This window comes from Excalfactoria chinensis, chromosome 1 (assembly GCF_039878825.1).
Source record: "Excalfactoria chinensis isolate bCotChi1 chromosome 1, bCotChi1.hap2, whole genome shotgun sequence".
NCBI lineage: Eukaryota > Metazoa > Chordata > Aves > Galliformes > Phasianidae > Excalfactoria > Excalfactoria chinensis.
Window position 1 is genome coordinate 57,882,000 of NC_092825.1, and position 15,801 is coordinate 57,897,800.

Genomic DNA, 15,801 nt, shown 5'->3' on the forward strand with positions numbered 1-15,801 from the left:
ACGCAATGACGAGTCTTCAGTCAAAGCCTGGAGTTGCAAAATTCCTCCTGATCTACCCAGGGCCACCAGAGGCAAAGAGACAGGATGCTCTGGACTGTGTCAAGCATGACACAGGGCTGCATGGGACGGACGGGTATGTTCTCCAGGAAGCAGAAGACCAGGCTACCCTGGAAGAAGGACTGGGAGAAAACTGTCCACCCACCAGCGTGGGCACACATTACACTCCCACTTCTCAGCATTCTGCTTGTGAGGAAGATGTGGAGGAGGAAGAGGGCTGTCAAAATGTGAGGAGGAAGGACTTTTCTACCATGCACACTGTACAGCCACACAAACCATCCCATCTGCCGCAGCCATAGCCTGCTCTGAAGGGCAGAACTGGTGCACTGCAGACTACTTATGTGTGTTACTGCTGCTCCACATTCCCAGCAAGCCAGGACTAGACTCTGCCTGCTGGATCCAAATCCCCCCCAACCTCCCTCTCAGGGGAACTTCTCCCTTTACCATACTGGACTCCGCAATCATACTTGAAATGGGACTTGAGTCAGAGCGGTATATTTATAGATCTATATTTTACTTGCATCAAATAATGGTGAAACATTGCACAAAACCAATGGGATCTATATATGTGTGTGTGTGTGTGTGTGAGTGAGTGAGCAAGAGAGAGAGTGAAACTGTTTTTAGACGGATAGACTAGAGGCAAAATGAGTAGGAGGGAGGCAGGGGCTGGGGAGGGGGGAAATCCTTCTTTCTCTGCACCTTCCCTGTGACCTCCTCCTGTCCCAACAGATTTTAATTTGTTGCTAATAACATTTTCTATATTTCATGTTGTGGGGCTGACGGTGACCTCGCCCATCCTTTCCTTTTGGTTTTCATTTATAAGGCAGAAACTCTGGATTCATCTCAACCCTACACAAGGGGCTGCTAAGTTTAGAAATCCGTGGAGGAAAGGAGAAAGACAGGAAAGGGGAGAAAGGAATGTTGCCGAGATGCATGAAGGCTGGATGCTGTGGGGAGTTCCATTGGAAAGCAAATACTGTACTTGGAAGGACAAGGACCTGTCCTTTTTCATGCAAAGCAGAGTAATGGGGTTCACTGGGAAATTGCCTCCTTGTACCACTGGCAAACAGGCTCTTACTCTTTCCAAGCACACCTGGAAAGACACTGTGCTGTCAGAAAGCATCTTTAGGGAACACAGTGTCTGACAGGGTCAGAAATTATGCTCTCCTGCAGGATGCCAGGCACAGAATGAGCCCCAGGCAGTGTGTTCCTCTGGTGTGTGGGGTGGGGGCTCCCGGTTCCCCTGCAGGCATGGGGGAACAGCAGTAAATGCACCTTTTGCTGCAGGCAGGAGGACCAATGCCAAGAGCAGGCACCTGCCTTCAGGGAATGGTCTTCTGGGGCAGGCAGGTCCAACCATCAGGCCAGGGCCATGCTTTCCTTATGGGCTGACAGACCCACCAAAAAACACCACCACCCCCCACAACCCTGCTCCCCGCTGCCCCCTGGCCTCACACACCCACCTGTGGTACAGGCAGGCGCATTTCTTGCAGGGAACAGATGGCACTTGTAATTTCTTTTTCTTTTTGTTACTGTTTGAGGGAGAGCAACAAGATTTTCTAAAACGACTGAATGGAGGTTTCTTTGGCATGAGACAGAAAATTTTTAAAGGTATATTATATTTCTGGCTTGTTGTTACAGAAGAATAATAAAGAATGTATTTTCCTATGTTTGTTCTTGTTTAAATGAGATCTCTGATAGTAACTTTCCCCCCTCCTCTATTCACCGATAAAGCAAACACTGCAGGGATACAACCAGCTGAACAAAAAAGCCTCTGAGTTTCCCTATACATGCTGGATTTCCCTATCTGCATACGCTTCCCTATACATGCTGTTTGAACTTGGAGTGATCATGCACATGCATGTACATATGCAAATGTTATGAGCACAAGCCCTCGGCAAGCATCTGCCGGCAGTCAGGGTGAGGCTGGAGGACTGAATACTCAGGCAGTCAAGGTGAGACCCTGGATCTGGAAACAAACAGAGGCAGCTCCAGGGACACAGCCAGGCAAGGACGATTGTGTAACAAGGATAAGATACTGTGGCAATCAGCTCATTACATAAAAGTAGAAAGGGCCAAATTAATCCCTAGTGTAAGAATGCAGAAGCCAATGGAGTTATATTCAGGTCAAATTTGATTCCAAAAGCTTTTCTTTTTTTTTTTTTTTTTTTAAATTAGAGCATAACATTGAATGAAACTTACTGTAACAAACAGTGAGCTATGGGGTTGCCGCATCTCCAGATTTCTGCCTCTCCTGATCAAGGTTATTTTAAAATGAATGGAAATCTCTATCTAATCCTACTGCACCCCCAAGTACACAAGCTGTCACCCTCGGAGCTAGATGAGTCTCTCCACCAGCTGTTCACTAGTGAGGTTTATCACACACAGCTAAGATGTTTAAATTCCCTACTTCTCCCCTCCCATACGTATACACAGTTCATCACACACTCTCCCTGTGAGAAAAAGCTAATTGTGTGGCATGTGGAATCACAAGAAGTGTTAAACCCTGCACAAGCGAACCCTTGTGCCACCACCCTCACACTGCTGTACTCAATCACACTGTTAGGCTCAGCCCGACCTTCAGAGAGAAACTGGAAGTAGAATCCAGATAACAGCCAAGGCGTCTCTTCTGTTGAAAAGGTATGCGCTGTGAGCGAATCACCACTGTTGTTCAACACTGTTGTGTCCATGACGCATTGTTTAATCTAATTTTACCGTGTAGGTACTGGAGCACACAGAGGTACTACTAAGCAGTTCATATAATAATCAGAAATGTAGAGCTGAAAATAAAGCAAAGCCAACACACTCATCTGATGACTCTTGGCTCTTTTGGTTCACAGATCACATGGGAGCAGCCTATGATTTTCTGCTATTTGATTTTCTTTTGTTTGGCAACTGTATTTGCTCCCTATACGTACCTACTCGCACAGACATATAATTCTCTATATATTAACATGCAATTATGCATATGCCTATATAAAATACGGTGCCTCCTTGGTATCTTGTTCATGGGCAGATCGCTCTACAGCCTTTCAGAGTGCTTGTTGGTACTGGCAGGGAGCACAGGGCATAGGATCACTTTCCGTGTTCTTATGAGATAGGTGCAAGTCCTAGCATGGTATTTCTGAGCACCAAAAAGCCCTCTCTCTGAGAATACTGTGTGATACAGACAAGGAGTAAGCATTCCCTAAAGAGTACAGTTACAGAATGGGGTGAAAGTAAACAAAAGATTTCCTGTGTCATTCTGGGGAGCTTCCAACAACAGTAGCAGAAAGCAGTAGCCCCCTAGAAAGGCGGGGGCAAAACAGCATCCTCACAGCTTTTCTCCTTTTAGAGGGTGGGAGAGAAGCAACCAAGGGGCCAGACCTCTCCTTCCTACAGTGGCACTGTGCTGCAGCCAGGCAGAGGCCATGCGTAGGGCACATGGAGCAAAGGAGAAAGCAAAGCATGATGCTAAGAATAACAACCTGTCTTGTCTTGGAGCTTCTGAGCCAGAACAACGATGTGCTGCTCTTTGCTTGGGGCGCAAGGTCAAGATCTGGACCTTCATGCTTGTTTTCCCTCTGTTCTAACTCAGGAATAGACTTGCTCGTTAAGAACATCTGCAGAAAGTGAACATGTAAAGGGCACAGAAAGAGTGGCAAATGCAGGTATTTCCTTTGAGAAAAAACGCATGGACTATACACTGAGATATTCACCCAGCCCTGCATAAAGCTCAAGGGAAATATCCAGAGTAACAACAATGCTTTGCATTTCTATAGTGCTTGCCTTTGGCAGATCTCTGGGAGCTTGCAAGCATTAATGAATTCACAGAGGCAGAGATTCAGAGAGTATAAAGGCCAGAAAGGACTTTAGATCATCCAGTCTGACCTTCTGCGCATTGCACGCTATGGGAAAGTGTGCAGGAAAGAAACACAAACGTAATTTGAAGGTGACAGAAAATGCCTTGCTGTGAAAGGCTTAAAGAGCTCAATCTGTTTAGCTTATGAAACAAAAAATAGAGAAGTTATTCTGTAGAAAGTCTAACGGTTTGTTTGCATGCAGTTAAGGCGAATTTTCCAGAAAGGCAAACCTTTGATTTGAAAATATTCAAGAGATGACAAAATCTCCTTGCTTCCCTTACTACAGGAACTATTCACGCTCACTGTTAGCATTTATACTTAGTATCATATTTGAATCTGCTTGAATTCAGTTCCCGTCATAGTTTTTTTGTTATGCTTCTCCCTGGTAGATCAAAAATCAAACTTTTTGTCACCAGCATCTCTTACGTTGAAGATACTTTATACACTTATCAAATCATCTCTCAGTCTTCTTTTTGCTGTAAGACAAGCAGATTTTCATTACGTTCATTCTTGCTATAAAGCATTTCCTCTGATTTGTAACAATACCACAGGCATTGTTGCGTTCTTTTCCATTTTTCCTCCCTACAGAAGCACACTCCTTAGCCATCAAAATCTGTGCCCTGCACTGTTGGCAATGCCTAGCTTTTGCCATTCAATAGTAAATATCACCTTTCCTTACATCCACCCACATCTCACAATACGCTTGCTAGGCTATGAGAGCATTATTCTTACTTAGAGATGCAGGCAGATGGAAAAGATACTGCAAAACCCTATAAACCATTTTGAGGGAGTTGGTTAACAGGAGACTGGTTCTGATCCCCTCTACAACCACTTTTACTGTAGCACTGCTTCCCCAGATTTCAGACAAGATTTTCCACACTGAAGTGATTCCTGGTAAGAGAAAGTCCTTTACTTAAATCTGATGGTGCCCCTCCAGCAGTTGCCACTTTCTAATTCGCTTCTGGTCTCATACGGTATCTTTCAGATCTCTCCCCAGGACATAATGCCTTTGATTCCTGTCACTCCTCCTCTTTCTCCCGATTTTCACTCTCTTCTCACTGATAATCCCCTTTCAGCGACTGCCTCTGACCAGCTGCTTTTCAGATCCTCCCTTCTCTGATCTCCTCAACTGTCACTTCTCAGTTGCCACAAGTATGCCAGCCCCCACATCCCCATCTGCTTTTTAAAGGCTCATTATCATAAGCAGGGGCTTCTCTGCTCACTCCTCTTTACTCCACAAATACCCAAATCAATCCAGAGAAACCATCACTTTGCCAAAGGCTGAGGGAGGGCTTTAGGCTGGCCTTGCTCGGCCTGCGGTCTTCCAGGTACACCACCACCTTCTGGCAGACTTTTCAAACTTCAGCTTAAAACCACAGGACTTTTTACCTCAGATTATGGCTGGAAAGCTGTTCTAAAGATGCATGAGTCTAATGCCTAGAAAACCTCCTTTCATATTCCACCCTAAATATCTTCATGGCCTCTCTATACTATGTTGTTTTCATACTAGCAACGTTCTTTACTTTGTTTCCCCCAGGATGCACTTATTACAGCAGTCCTATCAGCTGAAGTCATGACCCTTTCAATTCTCTCAGGATATGTTAATCAACTCTTTCCAAATCGTAGAACCACAGAATTGTTTGATTTGGAAGGGACCCATAAAAACCATCTGGTCCAAACCCCTGCAGTGAACAGGGACACCCACAGGTAGATCAGGCTGCTCAGAGCCCCATCCAGCCTGACCCTGAGTGCCTCCAGGGATGGGGCATCCACCACCTCTCTGGGCAACCCGCTCCAGTGCCTCACCACCCTTAGTGTAAAAAACTTGCATCCAATCTAAATTTCCCACCCCCAATGTCTGAAACCATTTCCCCTTGTCCTGTCACAAAAGATCCTACCAAAGTCTGTTCCCTTCCTTCTTATAGACCCCTTTAGATACTAAAAGGAAGAATTAAAAATAAAAATATATACTTAATTTGATAAACAGATCCTGAGAACTTTTGAGAGCTAAAGATTGATGAAGAATGGGGTGGAGCAGAGGAGGATGTGGCTGAGGCATGACCAGAGCTGCTGGGTACCTTTAGGTACCCAGCAGGTACCTAAAGGCAACCAGCTGGTTGCCTTTCAGCAAGGATTTCAGGATTGGACTCAGTAGGCATAGGTTCCCTGAATTTTATGTGGGAATCAGAGGGCAATACAGCCTACACTGAGGATCCTTGCTGAGATGTGTCAAAACAAACCCAGAAGACAAGGGCTGTCTCTAGTCCTGCTTGCTGCGCTCTCTGCCAGATCTTACAGAGTTCCCTGCACATGGATTTCTAATATTAGCTCTCAAGCATATGACCTTGTCTGTCATACTACTGAAATTCATTCTGTTTCTTGTACTCCTGACAAGGTCAAATAAAACTTTCTCTACGATATCCTGGTCCTTCCCTGTACTAGCAATGCCTTCTAGTGTTGAGACATCAGGACACTTCCTCACTACCTACTCCGATTTGTGTCAGGGTCTCAGACTGACGTTAGCAAAGACTGAATGTGGCTGAACACTGGGGAGAGCTACGAGTAATCTTTTATTGAATGGACAACTTACGTTGCTGTCAATGTGGACTCAGTTTTACCTCCTTGCCCCTTACAACTCCTCTGTCTTTCCTTATCTCCTCCAGTTTATCTAATTGTTTCTCATGGGTGACTGAGAAACAAATACGAAAACTCTGAACCTTCTTATGCCTTCCAGGAAAAGAATCACCTGAAAAAAAGATATTGGGTTAGTCCAACACAATCTAGCATTGTAGAACTCAGGTTACTTGAGTCCCTTTCCTCTAATCATATGATAATAATTACACTTTCCTTCAAGATCTCCCCTAAAGCACTAGAAGCATTATGGAGGTCGCACCACTCTGAGACTGGCAATTCTCTCCCTTCCCTAATCCTGACTGCTGAATTTTCATTTTTCCAGCCAGCATGGAGTCACAACTACAGGCAAAGTTGCAAAAAACCCTCGCTGTGTTTCCATATAGCAGCTCTGCCAGGGATGGAGCGCACCCAGGCCCTCGCACTGAGTGCACTAAGCAGCTTGAGCTGCTTATTCCAGTAGTCAGCTTGTTCCTTCCCCAAGGACAATATAGCTGTCCTTATTAATAAGTTGGGTACACAGTCCTCTTTGGTTTTGGCTCAGACTATTAGTCTCCTTGATCTTGACTGCTCTCACTCCCCAGAAGTGGCCCCACTTCTTACTCTCTTTTTCACTGAGTAGCTGCAGAATCTTTTGCTGTTAGCTTAAATCTCTATTGCAGGGTCTAGCTCAGCTTGATATGTAAGCAATCCTCACTTTATTCCTACACTTCCTGACTTCTAAGACATCGCTTTCTTTGCTGTCTCTTTTCCATTCCATGTAGGCTCTGCAGAGCCAGCTTAAATAGCCTAAGCAGAATCACACACTGGCCCACAACATTCCCACAAAGCAGACCAGTCTCCCCTCACACACTCTAGCCACGTGCTCTCTATGAAAGCAGTGCCAAAAGTCAGAAGCAGACTACCCTACTCACACTCTGAGCAAGATGTGGGCAACCCTTCTGAACTGAGGAGCCATGAGGGTTTGTTAATAGCCCGGAAACAGAGCAAGAGCAGAGGAAAAGAGAGTTGCTATCAGTAAATCCTCTATACAGACTGAGAGTACAGTGTAACTGCATTTGGGAGGAACAAGGAATATTTCTGAGAATATCATCAGGAATATTGCAGCGATGAAGCTCTAAGCAAACTGGTCTGACCTCACAGCTAACCTTACTTTGAGCAGGATGTTGACAAGGGACCTCCTGAGGTGCTTTCCAACAGAAGTATCCTATGATCCTATGAATGAGACTTCTGTATCCCAGTGAGGGAAAGGAGGAGAAGAAAAAGGTCTTGTGAGTGGAAAGGGCTGGCAGCAGGAGCCTCATTACATAGCTTTGTGATGGGGAGATTTGTGTCTTAAGGGGATAATGCAGCAGAAGAAGGAGGAAATAGGCTGTTTGGTGTTAAAAGTCAGACTTCTCAGGAATAGACTGGAACTGCCTCAGACCTGCTAAATTTCTCAACCTGTAAAACTGGTCTGCTTATGCCTTGGCTGAATTTAGGCCAACTTGTCTCACATCATAATTCCTGTACCCTGCTGTATTTACCACCCTCATCCCCACATTCACAGGCTGTTTCTGCGACCCTTTTAGGTCACTGTTTAGCTGCCACAGCTTGGCAGGCTGAGGAACCTCACACTGCTGTGAATGGGAAAGCCTACCTTGTCCGTGACCCTCACAGGGTCTTCAGTCCTGCTAAAAACTCAGCGCACATCAAACAGACTGCTGCCACTCACCCACACCCACTACAAACCACATCTACACAGATTACTCACACATGTACCTATGTGTACACAGAACACACAAGCATACAGCCGCACCTCATGGAGGCACATGTGCAAATACGTGCATGAATATACACACTGTTGCTATGTGTGCAGACAGGTATCACAACCACGCAACACACTGCAGAGAAACTGTTAGTGTATGCAAAGCCACACAAACAGGCACAAATTCCCTCACACGCTGTGCATCTACATATTCTACATGCAAGATTCTCCCAGAGGCCCACGTGGCCCCAAGCAGACACAGGTCCCTGATGTGGCTGGGTAGGAGTTAATGCAAGAGAGGATGGGAAAGAAATTAAAAGCTAAAACAAAAAAAAAAGAAAAGTTGAAAGCCCAGCACATGATTCTTCTCCTATCACATCTGTGAATCCTGGAGCGCGAGAGTAATTGTCTGCAATGAGTCAGACCAAAAGGCACAAGGAAATGGTTGCTATGGCAACCCTTGCACTGCTCTAATTCGGCTCAGAATTAAAACGATATCAAATAATTTGCAAGCAAAGGGAACACGGCAAAGGCGTCGGGTGTCAATCTAAAAAATCCAGCTATATGCAAGCCTCTCCTGAGTCAGTGTCAAGGGCTCTCTTCCCTTCAAGCGTGACAGCCATGGCAATCAGAGCAGCTACAGAGGTGAGAGCGATGGATAACCTCAGGCGAGAAGATTTCTGCCACACGCAGGCAAGAACGGGCTCCCGGGCTGGAGCTGCGGCCTGGAACAGGCTCCAAGGCTGGGGATGGACAGCTGTAGGGCCCAGGGGGCTCATCCCCTATGCAACAGGCAATGTCCCCACACACCGGGAGGCACAGCCTCTGTGCTGAAGATCTCAACACTGACTCAGACAGCACATACACTATGGATTAAAAGAAAACTGCTGTTGTCCAGTCAGAGTGGGTGGAATGTTATGGGAGATAGCTCACACACTTATTGTTTTCATTCTCTAGAGGATAAAACAAATGTATTTGACCCCACTGTCAGTAGCTACTGTCTTTTTGCAGAGACATCTATACATAATGGAGAATGGAGAGATACTGCCCTTGGCACACCACCGGCACTGTGTAATGCCAATAACCCGGCCTGCAGAAGACTGTCTCAACCCTTAGCCAATCAAATGAGCACTCACTGATAAGAGCCTCCAGATGGATCTCCTGAGAGGTGGAGAAGGCACGGCTGCTGGTAGTACTAAAACCATGAGTGCTTCTGCTTTACTGACTGCCCCTGATGCTTCCTACAACTGAGATCCAAGCACTGCCCCTTCAGATGTCTCTTATTTTGTCAGATCAAAGAGCTGCCTGAGAAACTGCTTGGGATTCACTGAGTGCCAGGAGGGAATGGCACTAGGCAGAAACTAGCAGTAGTGGGAGGTAGTGGGATGAAAATGAGTCGGGTGTCCCTTCTTTTTGCCCACGCCACAAATGAATGCAAAGAAGATCGTGCCTTTCCATGAAGACTCCCATGCAATGCCTCCGAAGCTCTCTGACATCTCTCCACTGGGACAATGTTGGCACAACATGCAACATTAAAGAAATACAGCATTCGTTCTGAATACGGCAGCACACGTTCAGGAGATCAGCTGCTCTCAGACTTTGTATTGGTAATATTATGCTGGTTTCCAAGTCAATCTAGTAAAATCACTTTAATCCTCCCTTCTTGGATGCAGCTATTACAGTGCAAAAGGTGCTCATGTCATCGTAGCTAATTTCCATGCATCCTAGCTGCTCCTGCAGGTGCAACTGTCACTTTCTGGAGAGGAACAGAGAGGAGGTTTTATCCACCCAAACAGCAAAACTGTAGGAATACAGACCTGCGTGTAGATTAGTTTGAAAAGATGGCACAGCAACAGAACTGCTGAAAAAGGCACCTGCATCTCTTCCCTCAGCTCGCTGGTAACAGGCAGCAGGAAGCCAAAACTGGGCCAAGGAAGAGGATGGAGAGACGTCAAGCTGGCCAGTAAATGCTTCTCAAATGAAGAGCTTCCATCATACTGATAGAGGTTGGATTTTAACCAGTGGTATAATGACAAAATTACTTCCCATTATCCATTTTTCAGACAGACTGATTTCAAATACTTTTGAAAAAAACTGAAGCTTTTTTTTTTTTTGAAAATCTGCTCCCGCAGCGAGTCCAGAGCTCTTCTGAAAACATTGGCCTTAATAACTTGGTGTCCCCAAACTCCTTTTGTACAATAAGAATAATACTTCTTTCAGTCTTCTCTGGGCTTGCCTCAGACTCTTTCCAAACACATCTGTACATACTGTTGTCATTGTTAGGTAATAATTTCAGCGTGCCCAGTCATGGTAAATAAGAAGGAACATTACCTTTGAATATAAACAGAGGTGAGAGGTAGTGCATACAACAAACCTGGATCTCCCAGCTGCTTGGCTGGATACCCTATTTGTTTTACTGGGGACAATGGAGTTTGTGCACACCCCATGGTTTGCTGATATCAGCTGTCTCCCATCCCCGAGACATGACAGCGATGGCACGGAACTGATTCACCAGAAGGAAGACCCTACCTGTCCCTGCTCTGACTGGCAGCCAGCTGGTCACCACATAACTCACACAGAGAAAAGGTCGGGCAATAAAAGAGACATCATACCCAGACCAAAGTGACAGTTAAACTTCTGCACAGATTCAAGCAGTTTTGCTGGGGCTTTAAATCACTAAAAGCTGCAGTCAGCAACTACATGTGATTTCTGCAGCACACCCCTCCCCACCCCCCCAGAGGACCATAAAGCCCCAGGCTACTGACTCAGTGGAGGGAGCAGATGACAGTGCTATCTGGGGCAGGACTTGGCTTGAGGAGAGTGCCATTGCGATTCCTTATTTTTCATTTCCAACTAAGTTAGAGCTTGTGAAAGGTACTGGACTGACATCCCATGAGAATAGCTGCCCGCTAATTAATTATAATTAATCATCCAGGCATTAGTTAATGTTTGCATAGTGCTTTGAGCTGCCAAAGCACAGTATAACAGGTAGATAGTATTAACTCAAAGGAACAGGTATAGCGGTAGATTTGCTGGCATGGCTTCCCACTGACTCTGAGACCACACGAACCCAACGCACATCAGTGGCTCCACTGTGTTATCTGAAAGACCTGTGGGTACCTCCAGCCCTCAAAACATCCACCTGATGTCCTACATGCCCCAGGTTCTGGGGCTTGGCTGAACCAAGCCATGCAGAACCATGGGGATGGAGGCCCCATGCTCCCCCTTCATTTCTACTCTCAGCCCTCCAGCCCAGCTGCTCCCTAATCCTAGCTGACAGCTCCCTTGCTCTTTGACAGAGCCCAGGCCGATGTCATCTTCCTGGACATTTGATTTTAAGAGTTTGCCTTTCTCTGCCTCGGCTGGGGAACGCCATTCAGCTGCCAGAACAAAAGGGGCCCTGTCACCAGCATCCTCCTGGCGGGGGCGCATGGGGGTGTCCCCTCCCCAAAGGCACAGCTGTAAATCCTAGAGCTTAATTTTTCACTGCACGCATAGTGAACATTTCAGTGTGCTTACAAATCCCCCCCAAGCACCATCAAGTCAAGCAAATGACAGTAACAATCAGTGGCAGAATGACAGGCCAGTTCATACAAATTGCACTTTTATAGGGGCACTTAAAAAGCCTTCTGTTGTCCTACCCCCTTTACAGAACTGTGACAGCATTTATCCAGAAAGTACAAGCCTATGCAGATATTTGGCTCTCTGGGAACAAGTGCTGGGTATCAGACTGATTTCTGGTAGTTTCCTGACTCTACATGAGCACAATTACCATGCTCACAGAGGGCTGATGCCATCTGAATAACAATAATAATAACAATCTGCATCCCATTCTGCTCTGATTGCCTCTTGTTGTGCCTCCACTCACTCTCATTCCCTCACCTCTCTCCTGTACCCAGTGTGGGGGCAGGACAGTATTGCAGCATCATCTTTGCTGCAGCCTCCACTGAGGGGTGAAACCCCTTGAACCGGGTCCTAGCCACTCAGCACTAGCGTGTAGGGAGCAAAAGGAGACCTATACACTAACTCTCATACCTGCCATCCTCAAGATCAAGTAGTATTGTAATGGGTAATGTGACCACAACTCTTATGGGATTTTTTTTGTTTCTTTTTTTTTTAATGACTACTGGAATTATGAAAGATTCAGATGATTAACCTATTCACTACTGGAAACAAAGCAAAGGGTAATATATGTGCCACTTTGCTCCCTGACAGCCCACAGCAAGTTGTAAACCCCTGCCCAGTATAACAGATGGGATGTATGTACCTCAGGAAACCCTTGCACACCCACTGAAGTCAATGAGGGCTACAGCTGGAGCCCAAAGGATTTTAGACCCTCTGGGAGAAAATGTTTCCCTCAGTGCTGCTGAATATACCATCCATGAAAGTAAGCAGCGAATGATTGTGGTCATGTCACCGAATATGCCTACTTGTGACAAGGACCCGTGGTATCTCTGAGGTACAAAACCAATTGAGAATTCACTTCTATGTTTCTCTGATTATGAATGAGGAAAATGGTTCGTTCTGTATCATCTCCACAAATGTCAGAAATTTTGCTTTGCAATTATTGTTTTGACGGTTCTTTCCCCCCTGTCCTCTGCTGCTTTCTCCACCCTCGTTTTCTCACAGCAGAGGACTTTGCTCCTTCACAGCATGTCCACAGAGACAGTCAATTCAGCATCCAGAATAACCGAGGGGGTGGAAATCTCCACAGGGGTTGTGGAAAGTGCTGCTGACAGAAGAGAATTGGCTCTGTCAGGGGCAGCCCCTACAGCCACTTGTTCTTGCTTTAGCTCTTCTACCCAGAAGTTTCCTTCCTTGTTATTTATGTTGAGTGCCAAATCAACTGCCCGTGTGCCTCTGTTCTAACTCACAGGTCAGAAAAAGAAACAAAAAGAATCACGAAGAATAATCTTTTATCAAAAAGTGTTTTCTTCTCCTCTCAAATTCATGATCAGAACAGTGCCCCAGAGCTGCACACTTAGCACAATCTCAATGCCATTTCATCCTCTGACAGCGTACTCATAAAGGGGTATCAGTTTGGGGAGTGTCTTCTATGAGTCGAACACTTAATTAAAATGGACTGTACTGTAAACATCTCTATTTCACAAGAGTTTCTGGATAGGCTTCACTTCCTAATAAATTTGTTTGGATTTGAAGTGGTGGAATAGAATTGAAAAGCACTATTTAATATCATCGCTCCCTTAGATTATAAGTACTCTCGCAAACCCCATGTGATACTTTGAGAGTACTGCTCTCAACTGGAACTTACCGAGAGCCTGGAAATTAAGGAGGAGTTCATCAGATGAAGTTAAATTGCCATAACTTAACTTAATAGTAGACTAAAGATCATCCATTGCATCCTAGGTTTACCTAGGCTAGGTAAAAGTAGCAAAGTGCTGTCCTTTCAAAAAAGTTCAGAACTTGCACAGACTTCTCAGTCTGCTTGTGCTCCAAGGAAATAGCCAGTCTCAGTCCACAAAGTCACTGGCGCTGAAGATAGGAAGTTTCCATTCAGCCAGCCAGCTTCCCTTCCAAAGACATGTCAGCCATTTGTACCTTTTCCAATGTTCTTTTTAGCCTAGTTTTCAACATAACAATCATTTGTGGCTCCTGTCACTTCTGTTGCATGACAAGAAAACAGCTCTCAACTCCCACTCTCAACACAAGATGCTACCATTTCATTCTAGATAGGAAGAAAAACCATGAATTTCCTACCTGCAGCAATACCCATCTTCCCATCGACAGATACAGCCACTGCTGTGCTAACCGTCACCACTTTTGGTAGGCCACCTCCCTCTGTCAACACAAAAAAACAGCAGCCTTGGTTGAATTCACCACCAGAGATTAGGAAAATGCAGCAGGATTCGCATCCAGATCAGTGCATACAGATGCCTCAGCACTGAAGGATCCAAAACTTAGGAGGAATGCATCTTCCAATCCGCGTTAAGAGACCTAAAGGGCTAATAAATAAGGAGACTTGTTTATCTCATGATAGAAGTTGTATCCTCAGAATAAAGTGTAAAGGACCGGCCTCCTCCAATCTGAACAGGCAGAGCTCTTAGGCCAGAAGGCTGCTTTGCTTCATGTACCAGCTAAGTTTTGCAGGCAGAGCAGAAGCAGGATGGGAAATTCTGACCTTAGCCCTACACAGCAAAGGCCATGCTTACATCTAGCTCTGCTACCTGAGACAGACTAGCATTACAAATTGGAGAGACGGACACAGTACTCAACGTACTTCCAGAGTACAATCCATTTTAGAAACAAAGTCTTGGGGGATATATTAGGCTGTCTAACTTTGTCACACCAAAGGGTGTCCTGTTTATGTTTTAGTTGCTCTTCTAAGTGTCCCTGCAGGTCCTGTGTCCCATCTGCCAGCCCCATGCAGACCTCTTGCATCCCACAGGGCAATTAAAATAGCATGGCTGGATAGATTTAAGCAACTGAGCCCCATGTCCTCTGTCTTTGTTAGCGCAGTTGTTTCAGCCTGCAATTGCCCGTGTGACAGATTCCATTTTGTATTTTTAAGTGATTAGGTTAGCTTCAGCTGGGGCACCTATTTTGAAACTGCCAGGGGACAGTTTGAAGGTCAGCATGATTGATTTAATCTGTGACTGACTCCTTCCTCGCATGCTGGATAGAAGACACCCGCTCAGATGAATGGGTCAGGGATCCTTTCCTTCCCAAGAGCTCAAGCATTTGTTACTGTTTTCCATTTCTGTTGTCATTGTTCTTGTCGGTACCCAGCATATCCTAAGTACGATTCAGTGGCTAAATTATTCTGATGACTTGCAGCCACTTCCCACTGGACTCTTCCCCAACGCAGAAGCCATCAGGCTCATGCCTCTTGCATGGTCAGAAGAGCATCTGCTGTGAAAACTCCTTGTCATGCAGTGGGCATATACAAACTTGTGTAAAGCATGGAAAGGGTATTTAAGAATCTAATCACCCAGAACTTGATCAGAAACTGGGTGGCCTCTTCTGGCCAAAAGGTTTGCTTCTAAGGATGTCAAGTAAAATGCTCAGAGTCAGCTCTAACACTAAGCACAGTAGCTCAGGAGAACTGGTTATTATTTTCCGGACTCTTCACAGTCATCTTGAATGATCTCATAGATCACAGTTTCACTGTGCTGAACTGTTCACCTCTAGAGTGACTAATGATCACCTCTACAGTTTAGAGCATAAAGTATTCAGGGGTAGGCATTACTTCTTATAATGTGCCTGTAGGGCTTTCAGGCAAGTGGGATTTTGGATTTGATTGAAGTTTCTGAAAATAGGCATGTTATACAAAAAACAGGGGCAGCTTCTTTTATTCTGCTTCCATCCACGTGAAACTACCTCCGACTGAAAAGAAAGCCACATCAAGCTGCAATCCCAAATGTTTAGCCAGCATTGATTACAGGGGTCTGGGTTGTTGGCTATCCCAGAGGGCCCCATAGGGTGTTCCTGCCTGTTTTTCTAGCCCAATGTCTATTTCAAAGAGCAAATGCTGTTGTGCACAAGGTTTCTCCTGCCATGCCTCCC

General features: G+C 45.5%; 1 protein-coding gene across 1 annotated transcript in view; it reads right to left on the minus strand.

The window, feature by feature from the left end:
• CACNA2D4 (calcium voltage-gated channel auxiliary subunit alpha2delta 4) overlaps positions 1-15,801 on the minus strand; it is a 108,240-nt gene that overhangs the window by 39,944 nt on the left and 52,495 nt on the right. Inside the window, exon 26 of the mRNA XM_072328084.1 lies at positions 13,996-14,076. Coding sequence (XP_072184185.1) covers positions 13,996-14,076 — 81 coding nt within the window. The remainder of the gene's footprint in view (positions 1-13,995; positions 14,077-15,801) is intronic.